Below are 16,083 nucleotides of genomic sequence, written 5' to 3'. Positions count from 1 at the left end.
GTGGGCGTCGTGTTCAGACATCTGACCCCCCGCGAGGCAGGATCGGCGCCACGCTCATGTTCGGGCTCCATGCAGCTCCAGAGCAGAGGTCGATTTGTGGTCAAGAAGATCCCGAGGAATCGGGACGGCTTCCCCTCATGCTGAGTTTCCTCTCACCCAGGGACTAAGGGGGACATTTGCAGGTGTACTGGCAAACTCCGCTCCCGTCTTTCTTTACATCTCTTCTGAGGACTTACGACCCCCAATGAAATGAAATCCGTGTGGCGTGCCACTGGGCTTGGACTGGAGAGAGAGGGCGGCACCCAGCACCCCGTCAGGTGTGTGAGAGAGGAAGAGGGAGGGAGGGACTGAAGGACCCTGGAACCGATAGGCACGCTGAGCGTGGCAGGCATTCAGGGTAGAAGACTAATCTAGAATTATTTTCGTGTGTAGGCAAATACAGTCACTGATTTCAAGAATCCGGGCAATGTTTCTTGCTGACGCCAAAGTAAAACGAGCAGACAGCTCCTCGGGTGGCCCCAACCCGGCTTCAGAGCTGCCCGCTGAGCTGCTGCTTTCAGCCCCGTGCCCACATAACGTTCCCACGTTGTCCCCTTGCTCTATAGACACGCCCCCCGTGCTGACCGGTGAAGGTCGGCCCAGACTCTGACTGTGGCCTTCCTGCGGCGAAAGATGCACATTAGTGTGGACGGCCAACTTTGGAGCTGAGCCCTTTAGAAAGGGGGCTGCGTGGGCCACCAGCCCAGTGACAGCCGCCCCGCCTGCTAGCAGATGCTTTACCTAGAGAGGGTGGGCGCGGAGGGGTCTCCCAGGCCACACGCGCGGCCGCGGCCGTCAGCCGTCTAGACCAGGCTCTGAGGGGACGGGGGGCACTCGGGTAAACCGGGCACGGCGAACAGGAGGGAAAGCGGGGCTCCTTAAAAGTAGGTCTTTGTGATGTAACTGCCAGGTGGGTCTTTTTGAGAGAATTATCTTCCATTTAGGGCGGCGCTCCCCCGGCACCTGAGTTGAGCTCCCCGGAGCCCCCAGAGCCGGAAGATGGATCCCCCCAGGCGGATGATGCCAGATGGGCAGGTGTTTGGCAAGGAGATGGGACGAAGGGCTCAAAGCCTTTTCATCACGGAGGCTGATGGGGAGAGGTTGAGAGTGCGGTTCTTCCTTATATTTTACAGGGAATTGATTTCTAAAGTCAAATGACGCTTTTGAGGTTTCTTCTTGTCTGATTTGCTATGTGGCCCTTCTTTGACTCTTTCTAACGCGCCCCCGTCCCACGTGACCGGATCTGGCCTCGCGCTGCACTGGGGCAGCCTGGAGGGAGTCGGAACAGCTGCCTCCAGAGCCTCTTCTGTTTGGTTGTTTTCTTTCTGGCTCGCGGTCCTGGGCACGTAAGTTAGCCTCTGAGTCTCAGCTTCCTCCCTGGCCACTCGCGATAACAGACAAGAGGCCATCTGTGCCCAGCGCCCAGCACTGCAGCTCTTGGGCTGAGGCCCCAGGACCCCGGCCTGTCCTGCTGCTCCCACGCAAACCCACGGGCCCTGGCGGTCATGTGACCCTGACGCCGGCAGCCCTCGATGCCCTCTTTCCCCCGTGTGCGGCCAGGCAGGTGCAGACACACATCCCTGGTGTCGGCCGCTCTCTTGTGGGAGCTGGGCTCTCCTGGCTCCGTCCTCCCCAGGCCCCTCGTCCACTGGCTTCCATGGGCTTACCCAGTGAGGGAGCGTGGCGGAGGGAGCCCAGTGGCTGGGTGCTTCCTCTCTGGGGGTGCCGCTGGGGCCCGCAGCTGTGGGACGGGATCTGTGAGATTCCCCGCCGTCCAGCCGTCCAGCCCCCTCTCGTTAGCGGTCACACGTGGTGGTGGTGTCTCGTTTCCAGTGCACGCGGGACAGCGTCATCAACACAGCCCCGCACTGGCTACTGGCTACGCTGCGGAATGCACTGTAAAGTGAAGTGTGGACGTGCCCTCCCCCGAGGCAGGCTCCTATTGGCTGAGCGTGGAGGGTTGCTTTCAGGTGTCTTTTCACTTAGAGGAAGTTGGAAGGCATTCTTTACACCCGAAGTTAAACGTTTGCACCGTTTCTGACTCCTGGTGTCCGTCAGTTGACCCTTGAGCACGGCGTGCAGTGTAGACAAGCACTTGTCATGCACGAACGGAGCTTCTCTTTGTGAGCCCGGGCGTGTTTGCGGGTGGCACACCTGCCTCAGAGCGCAGCCCCAAGCTCCCCTCTGCAGGGCGCAGGGAGGGGCCGGGATGTTTGTCTCCTGTCTCCCCCTGTCTGGGTTGGGCGGCTGTAATCGGGTACCATGGACGGGGCAGAAATGGCAGATGTGTGCCCCACGGTTCTGGAGGCCGGAAGCCTGACACCACGGTGCCTTGCGGTCGGGTTCTGGCGAGGACCCTCTTGCTGGTTATGTCCCCACGTGGTTTCCTTGGTGTGCCTGTGGGCGGGGTCCTGTGTCTCTCCCCCTCCTAGAAGGGCACTGACCCCTCGTAGGGGCCTCACACTCGTGGCCTCATCCAACCCTAATACCTCCTGAAGGCCCCACCTCCGCACCCGCGCCCCATCACTCAGGGAATCAGGGCTTCGACACTCAGTCCAGAGCACCCTGTCTGTTCCCAGGAAGGATTTGGGACCTGTGGCAGCTCTGCTTTGGATGCAGAAAGGGGATTTGGGCTGTTTGGTCCCCATATACCTTCTTGACCACACAGTAATCCCACGTGCCTCACATCAGCATGGATTGTTCTGAGACGCGGCCTCAGGCGGGCAGGCTTCTGGGGAGGACACGGACCCGGGGGTGGAGTTGGGTCCCAGCGGCCATTTGCATGGTGGGTCCTTTGTTAAATGCTCCCTGCTGACTGGAGCTCAGTAGGAAAATTGCGTCATCTCTTTTTGGAAGTTCTTTCTTTCATCCCATCACAGTGAACACAACGATAATTTTTGTGGTTCTGTGGGGTGAGTTTTCCAAATTAAATAAAGAAACAGTGGGAGTCGAGCACACAGTCGGGGGTGGGGAGCAGGGAGGGAGGCCGGCCTGAGCCTGACCCCGGCCTGCGCTCTGCTTCCTGGTCGCGGCAGCTGCAGCGTCTGTGTCCACGTTTTGGCGTTTCAGCTCCTTGCCGCCGTGAGGGTGATGGCTGGGCACCCTCTTCCTTCCCCGGGACAGGACAGGTCACTTACATGCATAATTAACACCTTTTTTGTTCTTCCAGTGCTGTCTTACCCGCTCCCTACCCATCCCCACCTGACCCTTCTAGAAGCCAGAGGCCTGGAGCCCACGGGCAAGTGGAGGCCCTGGATTTGACTCTGGCTGAGTTATTCCACTCCCCCTCATCCCCACCTCACTCGACTGGAAGTCTTAAAGACACATGGCTAAGATCTGTTCCCAGGAGCGCCGCCCTCTCTGGAATGATGAGCTGAATACCACGCATCTCCAGACTTCCGCTTTTGCTTTATCATATTTTTAGGCTTTGTTTTCCTTTCTTCCGGATTGTGATTGAGGCTCATGCCCGATGCTGGAAGGAGGAACAGAGCAGAGGGCAGAAGCCGCTTGTGTTGACGGGAGCCACCGCCCCGAGCTGTAAATCTGGCTCCTGACTGCTGGCCTGTCAGCTCTGGAAGCGCCAGCTTGCTGGCCTGGCCGTAGCATGCTTTTCTAAAACGTTGCATCCATTGGCTGGAGCCCTGAGTCCTGTGAGGAGTCTCCAGGCCAGGCCTCGCGCTGAGGGCTCCAGGAACACCGGGGGAGCGCTGTGCGGTCCGGTTCTGTTGTGTTCTGGGGTTCCTTGCCAGTTGTGCTTGTGTCTGGCCGTCCGCCTCGTGGGCAGGAACTCCAAGTGGGATCCAAGGAAGCAGATTAGCGTTCCTGTCCCTGGGTTTAGAGACTTAAGAATGGTTGTTTGTTTCTGGCATTTGCTGTACAAATGTACAAAATAGATTTTGTGCCGTGGGGTCTCCTGGCCGGTTGGCGGTTTGCGGCATCTTCCTCTCACCTCCTCATCTTTCTGTCGTGGGGGAAGCTGCTCTTTGAATTAACATCCAGGTTTGGAAAAGTCCACTGGTTGAGTGCATTACCGTAACCAGCTGGGTTCAAGCGGAAATGCAGACACAGGTCAGTGACCTTGGCCCCTCCCGGAGGCCTCAGGTGTGAGGGTCTCGTCCTTCTCCTGGCCACACGCTTAATTAAGCTGTGCTCAATGCCTGTCTTGTGGGTGCATGAGGGTTTTTTGCTTGGTGTTGTGTGTGTGTGTGTGTGTGTGTGTGTGTGTGTGTGTGTGTGTGTCTGGGTGGATTCTTGGTTGGATTGAGAGTTTTGTTTCTAAGTATTACTGGAAAGTCCTTGGGCTCCTTGCATTTATTTTAGGCTTTGCACCAGTTTTGCATTATCTCCGTTGGGTATCAGACAGCGTTTCAGAACTGGCAGAATGTAGAGAACAACCAGATGTGTGCACTCCAGAGAAACAGCGCTTGTAGATCCAGGATCCCCTTAGTCGGCTGCTTCAGGTTCGGACACTGTGACATCTTTCTTTGGTCTGAAAATAGTGGGCTCTGCTCCACAAACACGCCAGGGAAGCCTGCGACCGAGGCCGGCCAGGTGGCGCGAGCCGCGCCCGCGTCCGCGCATGCGCGTCTCTCCGAGGCAGCGCGGCCCCGCCGGCTCCCTCGCCCGGTCCAGCCGCGGGCAGCTGCCCTGGGAAGCCCGGCAGCGCTGCTTCTGGCTCCTGTCCTGGGAGCTCGCTGCTTCCCAGTTAGATAGTTGTTTCTGCCCCCCACCGCCTGTTGGGAAAAGGCTGCAGACAGAAACGAGCAGCAAGCAGGAAGGTGCCGCGGCTCGTGGTCAGGAGAAGCGGGAGCCAGGTGAGCCAGGCCCTCGCTGTCCGGCAGGACCTCTGGCCGCAAGCTGACTCTGTGCTCGTTCTGGGGCCGCCCCCGTCCCCCCGCCAGAGCGAGGACCCCCGGCGGGCGTCCGGCGGCCTCAGGTGCCGCAGGGGTCCTGCTGCTCTGCGCAGCGGGAGTCCTTGTCACCGGCTAAGATCCAGGTCAGCCTGACTGTGTGTGTCAAGAGCTGCGCGGTGGCCCCGCCGAGGGCGCCCGTGTGGTTGGCCCGCAGAGCACTTTTTATTTGTCCTGGCTTCGCTCGCTCGTTTTACCCTCAGGAGAAGTGTCCTGCCTCCAGAGCGTCTGCTCCTGCCCCTCCTTCGGGAGAGGCCCTTCGGGTTGTCCTTTGTGGGGTTGTCCCTGCCGGGTGTGCTGCTGGCTGCCCTGCGATGTCCCAGCTCCGGGTGCTGGGGGGGTCGCTCCTGCCCGGAGCAGCGGGGGCCGGTGGGGGGGGCGGGGCGGGGCACTGCAGAGCCGGCCTTCTGACTCCTTCTCACGGCCGTTCTGTCATCCAAGCTTCGTCCGGTTTTGAGAAGACATATTCTTAAGCCGGAGTTGGAGGCGGATGGGGCAGCCGGGCCTCGTCGTGGGGGCCGCTCTCCCCGTCCACCAAAGCCCAGCAGGGCTTTGCTCTGGGTCCGTGTCCAGGACGGCTTCACCGAGCAAGCTGTTTGTCCCATCCGGGTACCCGCCGGTCACCCGGGACAGGCGCCTGGTGCAGGGGCCCACAGCGGGGGCCCGTGTGACCCTCCCACCCGAGTGCGGAGGCCCCCGGGGCCCGTGTGCCGCTGTGGAGGGAAGCCAGGCGAGGCCCCGGTGGTGCCTTCCCAAGGCTGCAGGAAGGCGCCGCAGTCGTGCCTCCTTGTCTGCGGGGGATGTGTTCCAGGACCCCCAGAGGACGCCTGAAACCACGGGTGACACCAGACCTGTACTAGGGTTTTCCTGTACGTACACATCTGTGATGAAGTTTATTCTACAAATTAGGCACAGTAAGAGAACATCCAGATGGCCAGAATCACTGTTCTTGTGCTTCGGGGCCATTGCGAAGTAACAGAAGGGTGTCTTGAGCACAAGCCCTGTGATCCCAAGACAGTGGAGCCGATAAGCTAGATGCTGCTAAGTGGCTAATGGGCGGGACACGCAGGACAAAGGTCAGGATGGGATTTCATCACAGTGCCCAGAACAGCGCGCGAGCCAAACCTTAGGACTTGTTTATTTCTGGAATTTCCCATGTAATATGTTCAGACGCGGTTGACCGCGGGTAACTGAAACCGAGGATGAGCGAGGCGGCTTTGGTGGGTGGAGCAGCCCTGGAGGCCGTGTCACCGCCAGCCTCTCCCAGCCTGGCGGTGCCCTCGTGCGAGTGCCACGTGAGAAGCGGGCCCCTTGCTGCCCACTGGAGTCGGAGCCCCGTTTTCCATGGAGACGCTTGTCCCCCTTGGCTGTCCTTGCCGCCCCACCTGAAGAGCAGACCCCCTCCCTGCACTTTTCTGGGGGGAGCGGGGGAGGGCGGCGCCTGGAGGGCGGGGGTGATATCGAAAGGCCCGGAAGGTCTTTCCCTCCTGTCCGTGCTCGTGCTCGCTCAGCGCTAGGTGTTCAGCTCATTCCTGAATCGCTTGTCAAGACCAAACCAGGGTGGAAACGTTTAAAGGGCATGGCATTTTGAAAGAATTCCCGGTTGAGAATATTTTCCTATGTTTTATTTACCCGCCAGGCTGGTAACGGGCCTACCTTCCTTATTATAAACGCTGCACGTTTAGATTCCGGGGTTTCTGACACTGTAGTTCTTAAGATTTAATGAGCTGTGCAGATCACGTGGAAAGTCACTTTACTGAGACTGCGGAGAGGAAGAAGATCACTCGTAGGTACCGCAGCACACCTTCCGTTTGTAGGGAGGGGTGGCTCATCCCCAAAACCAGAGGGCAGGCAGAGCTCGGAAAGAAGTTCCATGATTTCGTAAGTTTCATCAAAAGATAGTCTTAGATTTGACTTTAAATTCACCGTGTACAACAGTGACAAAACTGTGACGACGTTGTAATAGTTAACATTTGTAGTCGAGTCCAGGACCTGCAGGTGGGGGTGGGGTTGGCACGGGGGAGCACTGGTTACAGCCTCGCAGCTTGTGTCCCCGGCCTCAGCCCTCAGTGGCGCTCTCCTCTGGCACCTCCCCCAGCTCTCTCCCTTGCCGTCCCCGGGCGTTCCTGTCCCCCTTCTAACGGGCCCAGGTCCCCCCAGCTGAGCATCTGGACGCCAGCCAGATCTCATCTGCTCGTCCTGAGAAGCAGTCACTTCCCTTCACAGCCCGGGGATTGTTCCAGAATCTAGGCTCCTGGGGGTCGCGTCCTGCCCACGGTGCCTCGCACGCAGTGGGTCCTTAACTGAGGGAGCAGCGTGGGGGTCTCTGCGCGTGTGGGCAGCAGGTGCTGGGGAGTGTCCGGTGAAGGCCAGCCGCTCGCTGGGGTTCGGTCATTAGAGACATTTTAGTTAACTCGAGATGGTTTACAGGGCTAGATTCAGACTCAGAGAAAAAGCCAACGTCTCGCAGTGTAACGTGTCTGCGCTCCCCCCGCCCCCCCCCCCCCCCCCCCCACCGCCCACCATGAGCGGATGACCGCGCTGAGCCCTCCGTGCTGTGCCGGGCCGGCCTTCGGCTGGTGCTTTGAGGTTGCAGAGCACGTGTGCGTACCCGCTCCTTGGGTTCTCGGTGTCCGGCTTTGATGCAGGACCAGCCTGGGGATCCAGATGCCCTAGACTGACCTTGCCTTTCCAGGGCCCGGCTGGGGATGTGCATGCGTCTCTTCACAGGGTGCCAGGGGCTTGGCCTTGCGTCTGGTCCCGAGGCCCCGGGTGGGTGGACGGAGCAGGCGGGCCGTGAGCCTGGCATGTGTGTTTTTTCCTGCCTCTCCCCCGCTCACGGCTCCAGAGCTGTCACTCTTGGCGAGAAAGGCATCCTAACCAACCCGTATCCTCCAGCTGACAAGGTCTCTCCTTAACGCTTAACCCCTCCTTCCTCCTGTTTTCTTCTGAAAGCTTTTCGTTTGAGTCTCTTAAGTTCCCCCAGAACTGCCAGGCTCGGGGCAGAGTGGACCACAAGAGAGCCAGGGCGAAGGGCGTGCGGACACACTTCTGAATGTTGCGCTACGGGACCAGCTCCGCTCCACTCCCCTCCTGTTCCTCGTCCTCTTTCCTCATCAACATCAGCGTGATCTTCACTTATTTCAGAAATAGTTACTGAGCGTTAGGTACACTGCTGGACGCTGGGGATCTGGCAGTGAACAGAAGAGACCCCTCCCACCCGTGTCATCATGGAGCTCATGTTCCCGTTGCGTGGGATGGCTGAGTCTGGAGTCAGGTGCACGGTGGCTGAGGCAGCCAGGGCTCAGAGGGGCCCGAGGGCGTGGGAGTCCCTGGTCCCCGCCGCCGGCCCCGTCCTCAGGGGCGCGGGAGTCCCTGGTCCCCGCCGCCGGCCCCTTCCTCAGGGACGCCGGGGTCCCTGGTCCCCGCCGCCGGCCCCGTCCTCAGGGGAGGGGAGGCCAGCGGTGGAGAGGGGGAGGTGGTCCAGCAGGCTGGACGGCCGAGCAGGAGGCTGGGGCGCGGGCCAGTGGGGAGTGGGCGCGCCTGGGGGTGGGGGACTGCCGGCCCTGTTGGCAGAGCTGCCCCCGTAGAGGTCACCCCCGGGGGCCCTCGTCCTGACACGTAGCTTGTAAGAGTCGGAACAGGCCCGTCTGTTCGGTTTGCTCAAAGTAAGGAAACGTGTTGTGGCTGTGTGATTTGGGGTGGGCTTTTGACTTTTTGCTCTTTGTGGGAAAATGGCTAGACTCAGCTTCCCGTCCCCCTGTCTTCAGGTCCTGCTGGCTTCCCAGCTTGGACCCTTTGACTTTCTGTTCCTGCTGGGAGTGTCGGGCCGGAGGCCCTCCTGGGACGTGCTGTGCTTCCGTAAAAAGCCACGAGGGTGACTGAACCCCAGCGGAGGCGCTCCTGGCCTCCTGGGGAGGGGGTGCTGGGCTTTGAGTGTGGGTGGCCCCTGAGCCCCGCTGCCCTCTGTCCTGCTGGGGCCACACCGGCTGCTGCCCGAGGCTGCTCGTCCCCACGGGGTCCAGGGCGTGGCTGCTCCCTGGCGACGGGGTGGCAGAGCTGCAGAACTGGGCAGGCCCGTGTCTTACTTTCCGACCACGAATGATCTGGTGGTGGATAAGTTCTGGGGAAGAGAAAATGAATAATAGAGGGGACGTCAGTTTTCTCCAATTTTTAAAAACCTCTCATGAACTCATTAGTACAAACAGTTAATACAGGACAGAGTGGTGTTTTACAGAGAGCCGTTGTTGTCAGGTCAGCTCTTTGGGGACCTAGAAGCCGGTTCCCGCCCGGAAGGAGGAAGCCAAGGAGATGAGCGTGGCCGTCTGTGGGGGCTGTGGCTGTGGGGACACGCGACCACGTGTGGTGGAGTATGCACAAGTGTGTCCTCTCACAGCCTGGAGGCCGTGAGTCCAGCACGGGCCTTGCTGGCTGAAGCTTAGGGGTCACAGGGCTGGTTCCCTCTGGAGAATCCCGGGGAGACAGAGGTGCTGCATTCCTTGGCTGGTGGCCCCTGCTCCATCTTCCAGATCAGCGTGGTGTCCACGCTTTGTTACGTGGGAAGATTCTCTGCTTTCTGAGCCGCCTGTGTGACACGGGGCCACCAGATGCTTCAGGACGCCGTCCCCACCTTGATCACCGGCTCAGTCCCATCTGTAAAGTGCCCTTGCTGTCAGGGCACACGGCCCGGGGCCCGGGATTGGGACATACCCGTCTCTGGCCGTCACTCTGCCCAGCAGAGCTGGCCGCTGCGAGGTGTGAAACTGTGTTTGCAGATGGCTTCTGAAGACACAAAAGGAAAACCAGTTAGGACTTCCGTCTTTTATCCTGAAAGTCGAATTTTCCTGTTTTTTTCCACTGATGGATTCATTATTAAAGAAACAGAACTTTAGCTCATCAAAAACTAGAATCACGTTTGAAACCGCAGACTGTATTTTCAGCATCCTCAGCTCTGACCCCGTGTGGGAGGCCGTGGGCTGGTCAGGAAGTGTGACTACGGCTGCCCCGCCGAGGGCAGCTGACGAGCGCCCCCAGGAGGTGGTGCCGTGGGCGTGTAATTGGAGGGGGTGGGAGTGCAGCCCCAAGTCAAAAGCCCCACAGTTCATGGCAGCTCACCCCCGTGAATGCAGAGCCTCGGAGCCCCCCGGCCGCTCGCCATCCTCCCTGTGGGGCCTCGAGGCACCAGTCCGCCTGCCTGCCTATTGGAGGGCGCGGTGGGCCTGGTGTGGGCGCCCGTGAGTGATGGCGTCACCCAGAGCCCGTCACGGGGGCCTCATCTGTCCCTCCCTCCAGGCACAGTCCAAGTGGGGTTCCTGGTGCGCAGGACGGGGGTCCGTGATCCGTGATTTGTCTCCTTGGAGGCAAGTCGGATCCTCCCCTGGGATCTGGGCCTCACCCTCCAGCTTGTGTCTCCTCTTCATACCCAGAGCCCTTCTCGACTCCCTCTGGAGCCTGGGGTCTTGTGACTGACATGCACATTTCTGCTTGTTTCTCAGACTCGATCAGTGGCCCACTGTCTGGGGACCGCTCCTCCCCGACGCTCGAGTGAATGTGTCTTGCTTGCCCCAGGGTCGAGGCCCTGCTGCCGTCTGCCTGGCCTCCTGGCTGCCCTCAGGCTTCCCTTTCCATGAACCTGAGAAAGCGGTGACTCTGGGAAGGTCTCCAGGTGCTCTAGCTCCTGTTCCATCTCAGACCCGCACTTGGCCACGTCCCTGCGTTCAGTTCGCTCTTTGGGTATTTTTTCCTGTAAGGCCTAAACGCCCCTCTCTGTGTCCAGCACTTGGATGTTTGAGGGAGGCGACTTGCAGATGCAGTGGAGCGGCCTGGTCCTGCCGTGCACACCCGCACGCCACACCCACACGCCACACCCTTGTCAGCAGGTGCCCCGCCCCGCGGTCCAGGTAGGATGGGGCGGCCTCCCCCGGCGCCGGCTGTGCTGACGCGGTTCTGCTCTGTGTCTGCAGGTGCTGCAGGGGGCCCAGCTGATAGCCGTGGCTTCTTCGGACCCTGCTGCCACGGGGGTGGACGGCTCGCCGCTCCAGGGCAGCGACATCCAGGTCCAGTACGTGCAGCTGGCGCCGGTGACCGACCACACCGCTGCAGCCCAGGTGGGTCCTCCCTTTGGGAAGTGGACGGGGCCCGGGCCTCCTGCAGGTAGGGAACACGCTTGGGCATTTCTGCCTTGGGCCTTCTCCCGCGAGGAAGGTAAGTGATCCATGAGAGGTGCATGGTGTGGACGTAGGCGCTCGCTTGGGACTCCGTGTCTTGTAAGTGCCTGAAAGTGTAAAGGTGAGAGGTTACTTCTTGGCCCAGATACCAGCCTTAAACCATTTCCTGAGATACTCTTGTCTCATGCAAATGTTTACCTATAAATTTAGAGGCCAAATTAAGTGTACCTGAGACCTCTTCGTTCCTCGGGCTGGGGCAGGGCCGGCCCAGGGTCTGCGTGCCTGCCAGCCACGGGCAGTCAGTTTGCAACCCTTGCCTGTGGCCTCTGCCCTTTTCCCCCGTGGCAGCCTCTGGTTGGCCGAGCTGTGCCGCGCTGGGCTGCGGTCCTCTTCCCGCGCTGCTCGCGGTTGGCGCTCTCCCGGGAGCCCCAGAAAAGCAGCGCTTGGGCTCCATCTGGACAGTTTCTGAGCCGTCGGGTCGGCGTGGGGGCTGCTGCTCGAGATGTTCGAAGCGTTCGCACCTTCGGCCCCAGTGAGTGTGCTTGGTCGGGCGACCACTGTGGCCTCCCCTGGGTATGGAGGAGCCAGGCGTGGGCCCCCGTGCTCGTGCCTGAGCCCGTTTGGGGGCGGTGTGATCAAGGTCTGTCAGGGCGCGGTCCGGAGAGGGTGCCCTTGGAGCAGCTCAGGCTGCTGGAGCCAGGGTGACACGGTGCCCTCAAACCTCGGGCTGTGGGCTTGACTCACTGACTCACTGCTGAGCGCCTCTGGGCGGGGGGCTCTCATCGCTGTGACCTCAGCCTGTTGGCCCCTCTCTGCCTCCTCCCTGGACCCCCTCCTCTGCCCAGCACTGATGAGGTGCGCGTATCATGCCGTTGGCCTTGACGCGTAGAATTAAAGCCCCGAGTTTCCACGCGGTCCCCCTCCCCTCTCGGCCTCCACTCTTCGCCGTGCTAGGTGTCGTGTCCTGTCCCCGCTGGTAGTTGCTGAGGAACGCGGCTCAGCAGGGCCAGGCAGGTGGCCCAAGGTGGCCCTGGTGACCAGGTGTCTGGCTGGGTGATCAGCGGTCCTGCGGGGACTTAACCCTGGTTCACAACAAGTCCCCACCTGGCCCAGAGTTTTGGAACGTGTGTCCTGGAGAAGGCGCAGCCCCCTGCTCTCCCCAGACCTGTCCACTGTGCCACGTGGGCAGCAGCCACGGCCTGGACACTTGTGCTTTTGTGCAGCGGTGATCAGAGAGGCATGTGCCACTCTGGAGAGTGACCGAGAGGGCATGAGGCCGACAGAGAGCCCACAGAACTTGGGGTGGGGGGGGTGGACGAGCTTATTGATGTGGTGCGAGGGACATCTGTCCTAAAGAAGGACCCCGGGGCTCCGTCCGAGCTGGGCGGGTCTGACGCCCATGTCATTGCTGCTTCACACGCATGGGGGTACTCAGAATGTGTGCCTTGAATCTGGGGTGCGTGTCATGTGGCGGGTCTTCCTGGCCCAGGTCTGTGGTCTTCGTGTGGGTGTCACTGTCGAGGGGAGCCATGTCCACTGAGCTCCCAGCGCCTGAATTCCCGCCAGTGTCTTGGTCTCCAGTCACACCCAGCAGGTCTTGGGGACCACGTAGGACACAAAGCAGTAGATCGGAGGGGGACATGTGCACTTCCCGGGGTGTCTTCCCCGCAGAAGGGCTCGGTCCCCAGGGCCCAGCCTCCTCCCTGGGCCCCCGCCCGCCTCATGCACGGGGACGGGTCTCCCGATGGTCTCTTCATTAGCAGGAGGCCTCCCGCCCTCCTGTGGGTTTCCTTCCAGAGTTTGCTGCTCAGAACGGGGTTGTACTCCTCACCTGGTGCCTGGGGAAGGACGGGTCTGGCTCCCGAGGCCCCCGAGCCCCCCGAGCCCCAGAGGCTGCGTGAGGGGTGGGCCCGTTCCCCGGGGCAGCCATGGGCAGGGGAGAGGGCGCCCCGTCTGTGCTGGCGCCGCTGCGCTGTGTTCCGCTCCTGCCTGGGGCCCCGGTCTCCTGCCGCGTTTTGAGGACGAGGGGGAAGGGCAGGGCTTCCCATCAGAGTGTGGGCCTCCCGAGTGCCCAGCCCAGCCCCACCCCCTGCCCTTGCCCCACCATCCCGGGTGCCTGGGCTCAGAGCCGCCTCTTCCAGATCTTCAAGGGGAGGGGCCCCCGCAGCCTGTAGCAGGGCTGGAGTGCCCCCCTCTGCAGCTGCCAGTGCGCGCCAGTCCATTCCCTTTTCCAGAAGGTCCATGTCTGTGTTGTCCCTCCAGCCCAGCCCCTCTCGTGGCCTCCGGACGGCGCGGAGGAGGCCTGTGCTGAGTCCTCAGATGGGTGGGGAACCGCTCCCACCGCCCCCCCCCACCCCCGCTACGAAAATGCCGTGTTGCCTCCGCAAACGGCGCCTTGAGCTGCAGTCGTAGGTGGAGCGCTGGCCCCGCCCGGGACTCTGCCTCCGCTGTGTGGCTTTCTCCACCTCCTCCTCCACGCACCGTGCCACCCCCCCCCCCCCCACCGCCCCGGGCCCCTCCAGCCTCAGGTCCTCAGGGGAGCCGCGGAGCCCACCTCTGAGAGTCTGATGTTGCCTTTGACCAGCGGCTTAGGGGAGTCTGAAAAACCCCCCAAGTGATCTCCATCTGGGAGCCCATTCTTGGTGGCTGAGATGGCTGGTCAGTGACTTATTCCAAGACTGTGTTTTTTTCCTTTAAACTACTTTAAAACTGTGAATATGCTGACCACTTGGCGTGCACGCCCAGTGGGAAGCAGGGGTGGGAATGGGAACGCAGTGCTGGTGGCAGGAGCTGAGGGGCACGTGTGGGAGGCGGTGGGTAGGTGGGGGGGGGAGCAGGGGCCAAGACAGGGCCCCGCAGAGACGGACCATGGCCCTGGATCTGTCACAGCTGCCGGGAGCATCGTCTCCCAGAGCAGGGGCGACACTCGGGCCCCCAGCCCCACCCTCCAGCTCGGGTGTGTGTTTACTCTGTGCCTGAAAACCGCTGGTGTCTGTGACCAGGGAGTGGCCTGGACGCGCACACTGGACCCTTTGATAGAAAGCCTGCTCTCCCCTCTTGCAGGCGGCCGACGCCCTGCAGCCCACCCTGCAGTCCGAGATGCAGCTGGAGCATGGGGCCATCCAGATCCAGTGAGGGGACGGCCACCGAACAGACAGGGCCCGAGCCAGAGCCACCGCTCAGCGCTGGTTGCCGTCACCCGCACCGTTCACACGCACCCGTCCCTCGGCTTCGCACGGGAGGGGCCCCGCACACGTTCTGCTCGAGTGCATCCGAGTGCCTCATCCTCGGGGAGAGCGCGCCGGTAAATAAAGACGACGGTAGCCCCTGCCGCCCCTGCCCGAAGACCCTGTTTCTTTTGATCACCCCGCTGTGTCCGGGGAAGGAGCAGGAAGCACAGCGCGGCTGCGTTAAGTACACGCGGGAAATCAAGAACTACGATATTTTTCTCTGTTCAAACAGCTTTTTTAATTTGCTATGGTGTTTATAACAAAAAACAAAATTGAAAAAAAAGTGGAGTAGCAGAAGCCTTTTGCTGTGTGCTCTGTTCAGCGTAATGAGAATAGGTATTTGCAAAAGAAGACTAACAATTTTGATGGAAACGTTGCTTACCTACTTTTCTAGGGGGATGTTGTCAGCACTGTGATTGTGCATTTCTAATGGAATAAAATGTATTTATGACCACAGCAGCTGTCACGTTGTTTCCTCTTAGGAGATGGCCCCTGGGCCTGTGGCGGCCCTGATGTAGCTGTGTGGGCCCTTCCAGAGGAAGGGGCGTGGCTGTCCTGGCAGTCCCGTGATGGGGCCTGGGGTGCAGGGGGCTGCACGATGGAGTGTCTCCAGGCGCCGTGTCCCTCGAGGCAGCGTGAGCCTTCAGAATTGGGGCGCTCCCACAAGTAAGCTGCGCTGTTGAATGGCATGGCCTCTTCCAGCCCCAGAAAGTCCCAGCTCTGGGGGCTCCTTAGAGAAAGTCGTGTCCGAAGGAGCATGCCATATTGACGGTCTAATTAACGTGTGTCTGGAATCCCAGAAGGAGAGAATAGAAGGAAGATGACACGTAAAGGACTGGGGAAGCAGAACAGATCTCACGTAGAAATACAGAGGAAGCCATGCCTGGACACACGCAGAATGTCGAAGACAAGCATAATCCAGAAGCAGCCAGAGAGGAAGGACGGACCACCCTCATGGGGGGAGGGAACATCAGAAGCAGAGGCGTTGAGGGAAAAATGCTCTACACGGAATCGGGTCTTTAGTAGAACAGCTGTTCAAGAACGCCGGTGACAGTTGGCATCTGGCCCAGAGCTCTGCTCTGAGGTGTACACCCAGGAGAATTGAAACCGTATGTCCACACGTAAATGTGCACACGAACATTCATAGCGGCACTTTTCACGATAGCTGGAGACTGGGAACAGCCTACAAAATGGGGTCCACCAACACAGCAGCCTTATAACTCAGCCGTAAAAGGAAGGAAGCACTGACACAGGCTACAAGGTGGATGAACCTTGAACACGTGCTGAATGAGAGAAGCCAGACCCAATAGCCCACATACTATGTGGTTCTATTTATGTGAAACGTCTGGAACGGGCAAATCCATAGAGACAGAGAGCAGATGAGCGGTGGCCTGGGCTGGGGGAGGGGAGGTAGGGAGTGACTGATACTGCAAATGCGGATTCTTCTGGAGAGGATGAAGATGTTCTGGAATTAGTGGTGCTGTTGGCACAACTCTATAGATTCACTAGAAGTCAGTGAATTGCACACTCGAAGGGGTGAAGTTTTGGGGATATAAATTATATCTCAAGATTATTAAGACTAAAGAATTGGCCAACATTTAAAAAAATAGGAACAAAAATGAGGGTGTCACCTGCAGACGATTCCATCCTATAAAGGAAGCTGTAAGACATTTTCTTCAAGAGCAGGAATATGGACCCAGGAGGAGAGTCTGAGAGCAGAAGGTTGGGGGTGGGGAG

General features: G+C 60.1%; 1 protein-coding gene across 7 annotated transcripts in view; it reads left to right on the top strand.

Annotated features, from left to right (window-relative positions):
- Window positions 1–14,885, top strand: part of BANP (BTG3 associated nuclear protein) — a 102,328-nt gene extending 87,443 nt beyond the window's left edge. For all 7 annotated transcript variants that reach the window (XM_057534474.1, XM_057534479.1, XM_057534478.1 and 4 more), the window contains 2 exons: window positions 10,913–11,056; window positions 14,180–14,885. In XM_057534474.1, the coding sequence (XP_057390457.1) occupies window positions 10,913–11,056; window positions 14,180–14,251 (216 nt within the window). In that variant the 3' untranslated portion in view covers window positions 14,252–14,885. The remainder of the gene's footprint in view (window positions 1–10,912; window positions 11,057–14,179) is intronic.
- Window positions 14,886–16,083: the final 1,198 nt, after the last annotated feature.

This window comes from Balaenoptera acutorostrata, chromosome 19, assembly GCF_949987535.1.
Source record: "Balaenoptera acutorostrata chromosome 19, mBalAcu1.1, whole genome shotgun sequence".
NCBI lineage: Eukaryota > Metazoa > Chordata > Mammalia > Artiodactyla > Balaenopteridae > Balaenoptera > Balaenoptera acutorostrata.
Note: the sequence above shows the minus strand (reverse complement) of the source record. Positions and strands in the feature narration are given on the sequence as shown.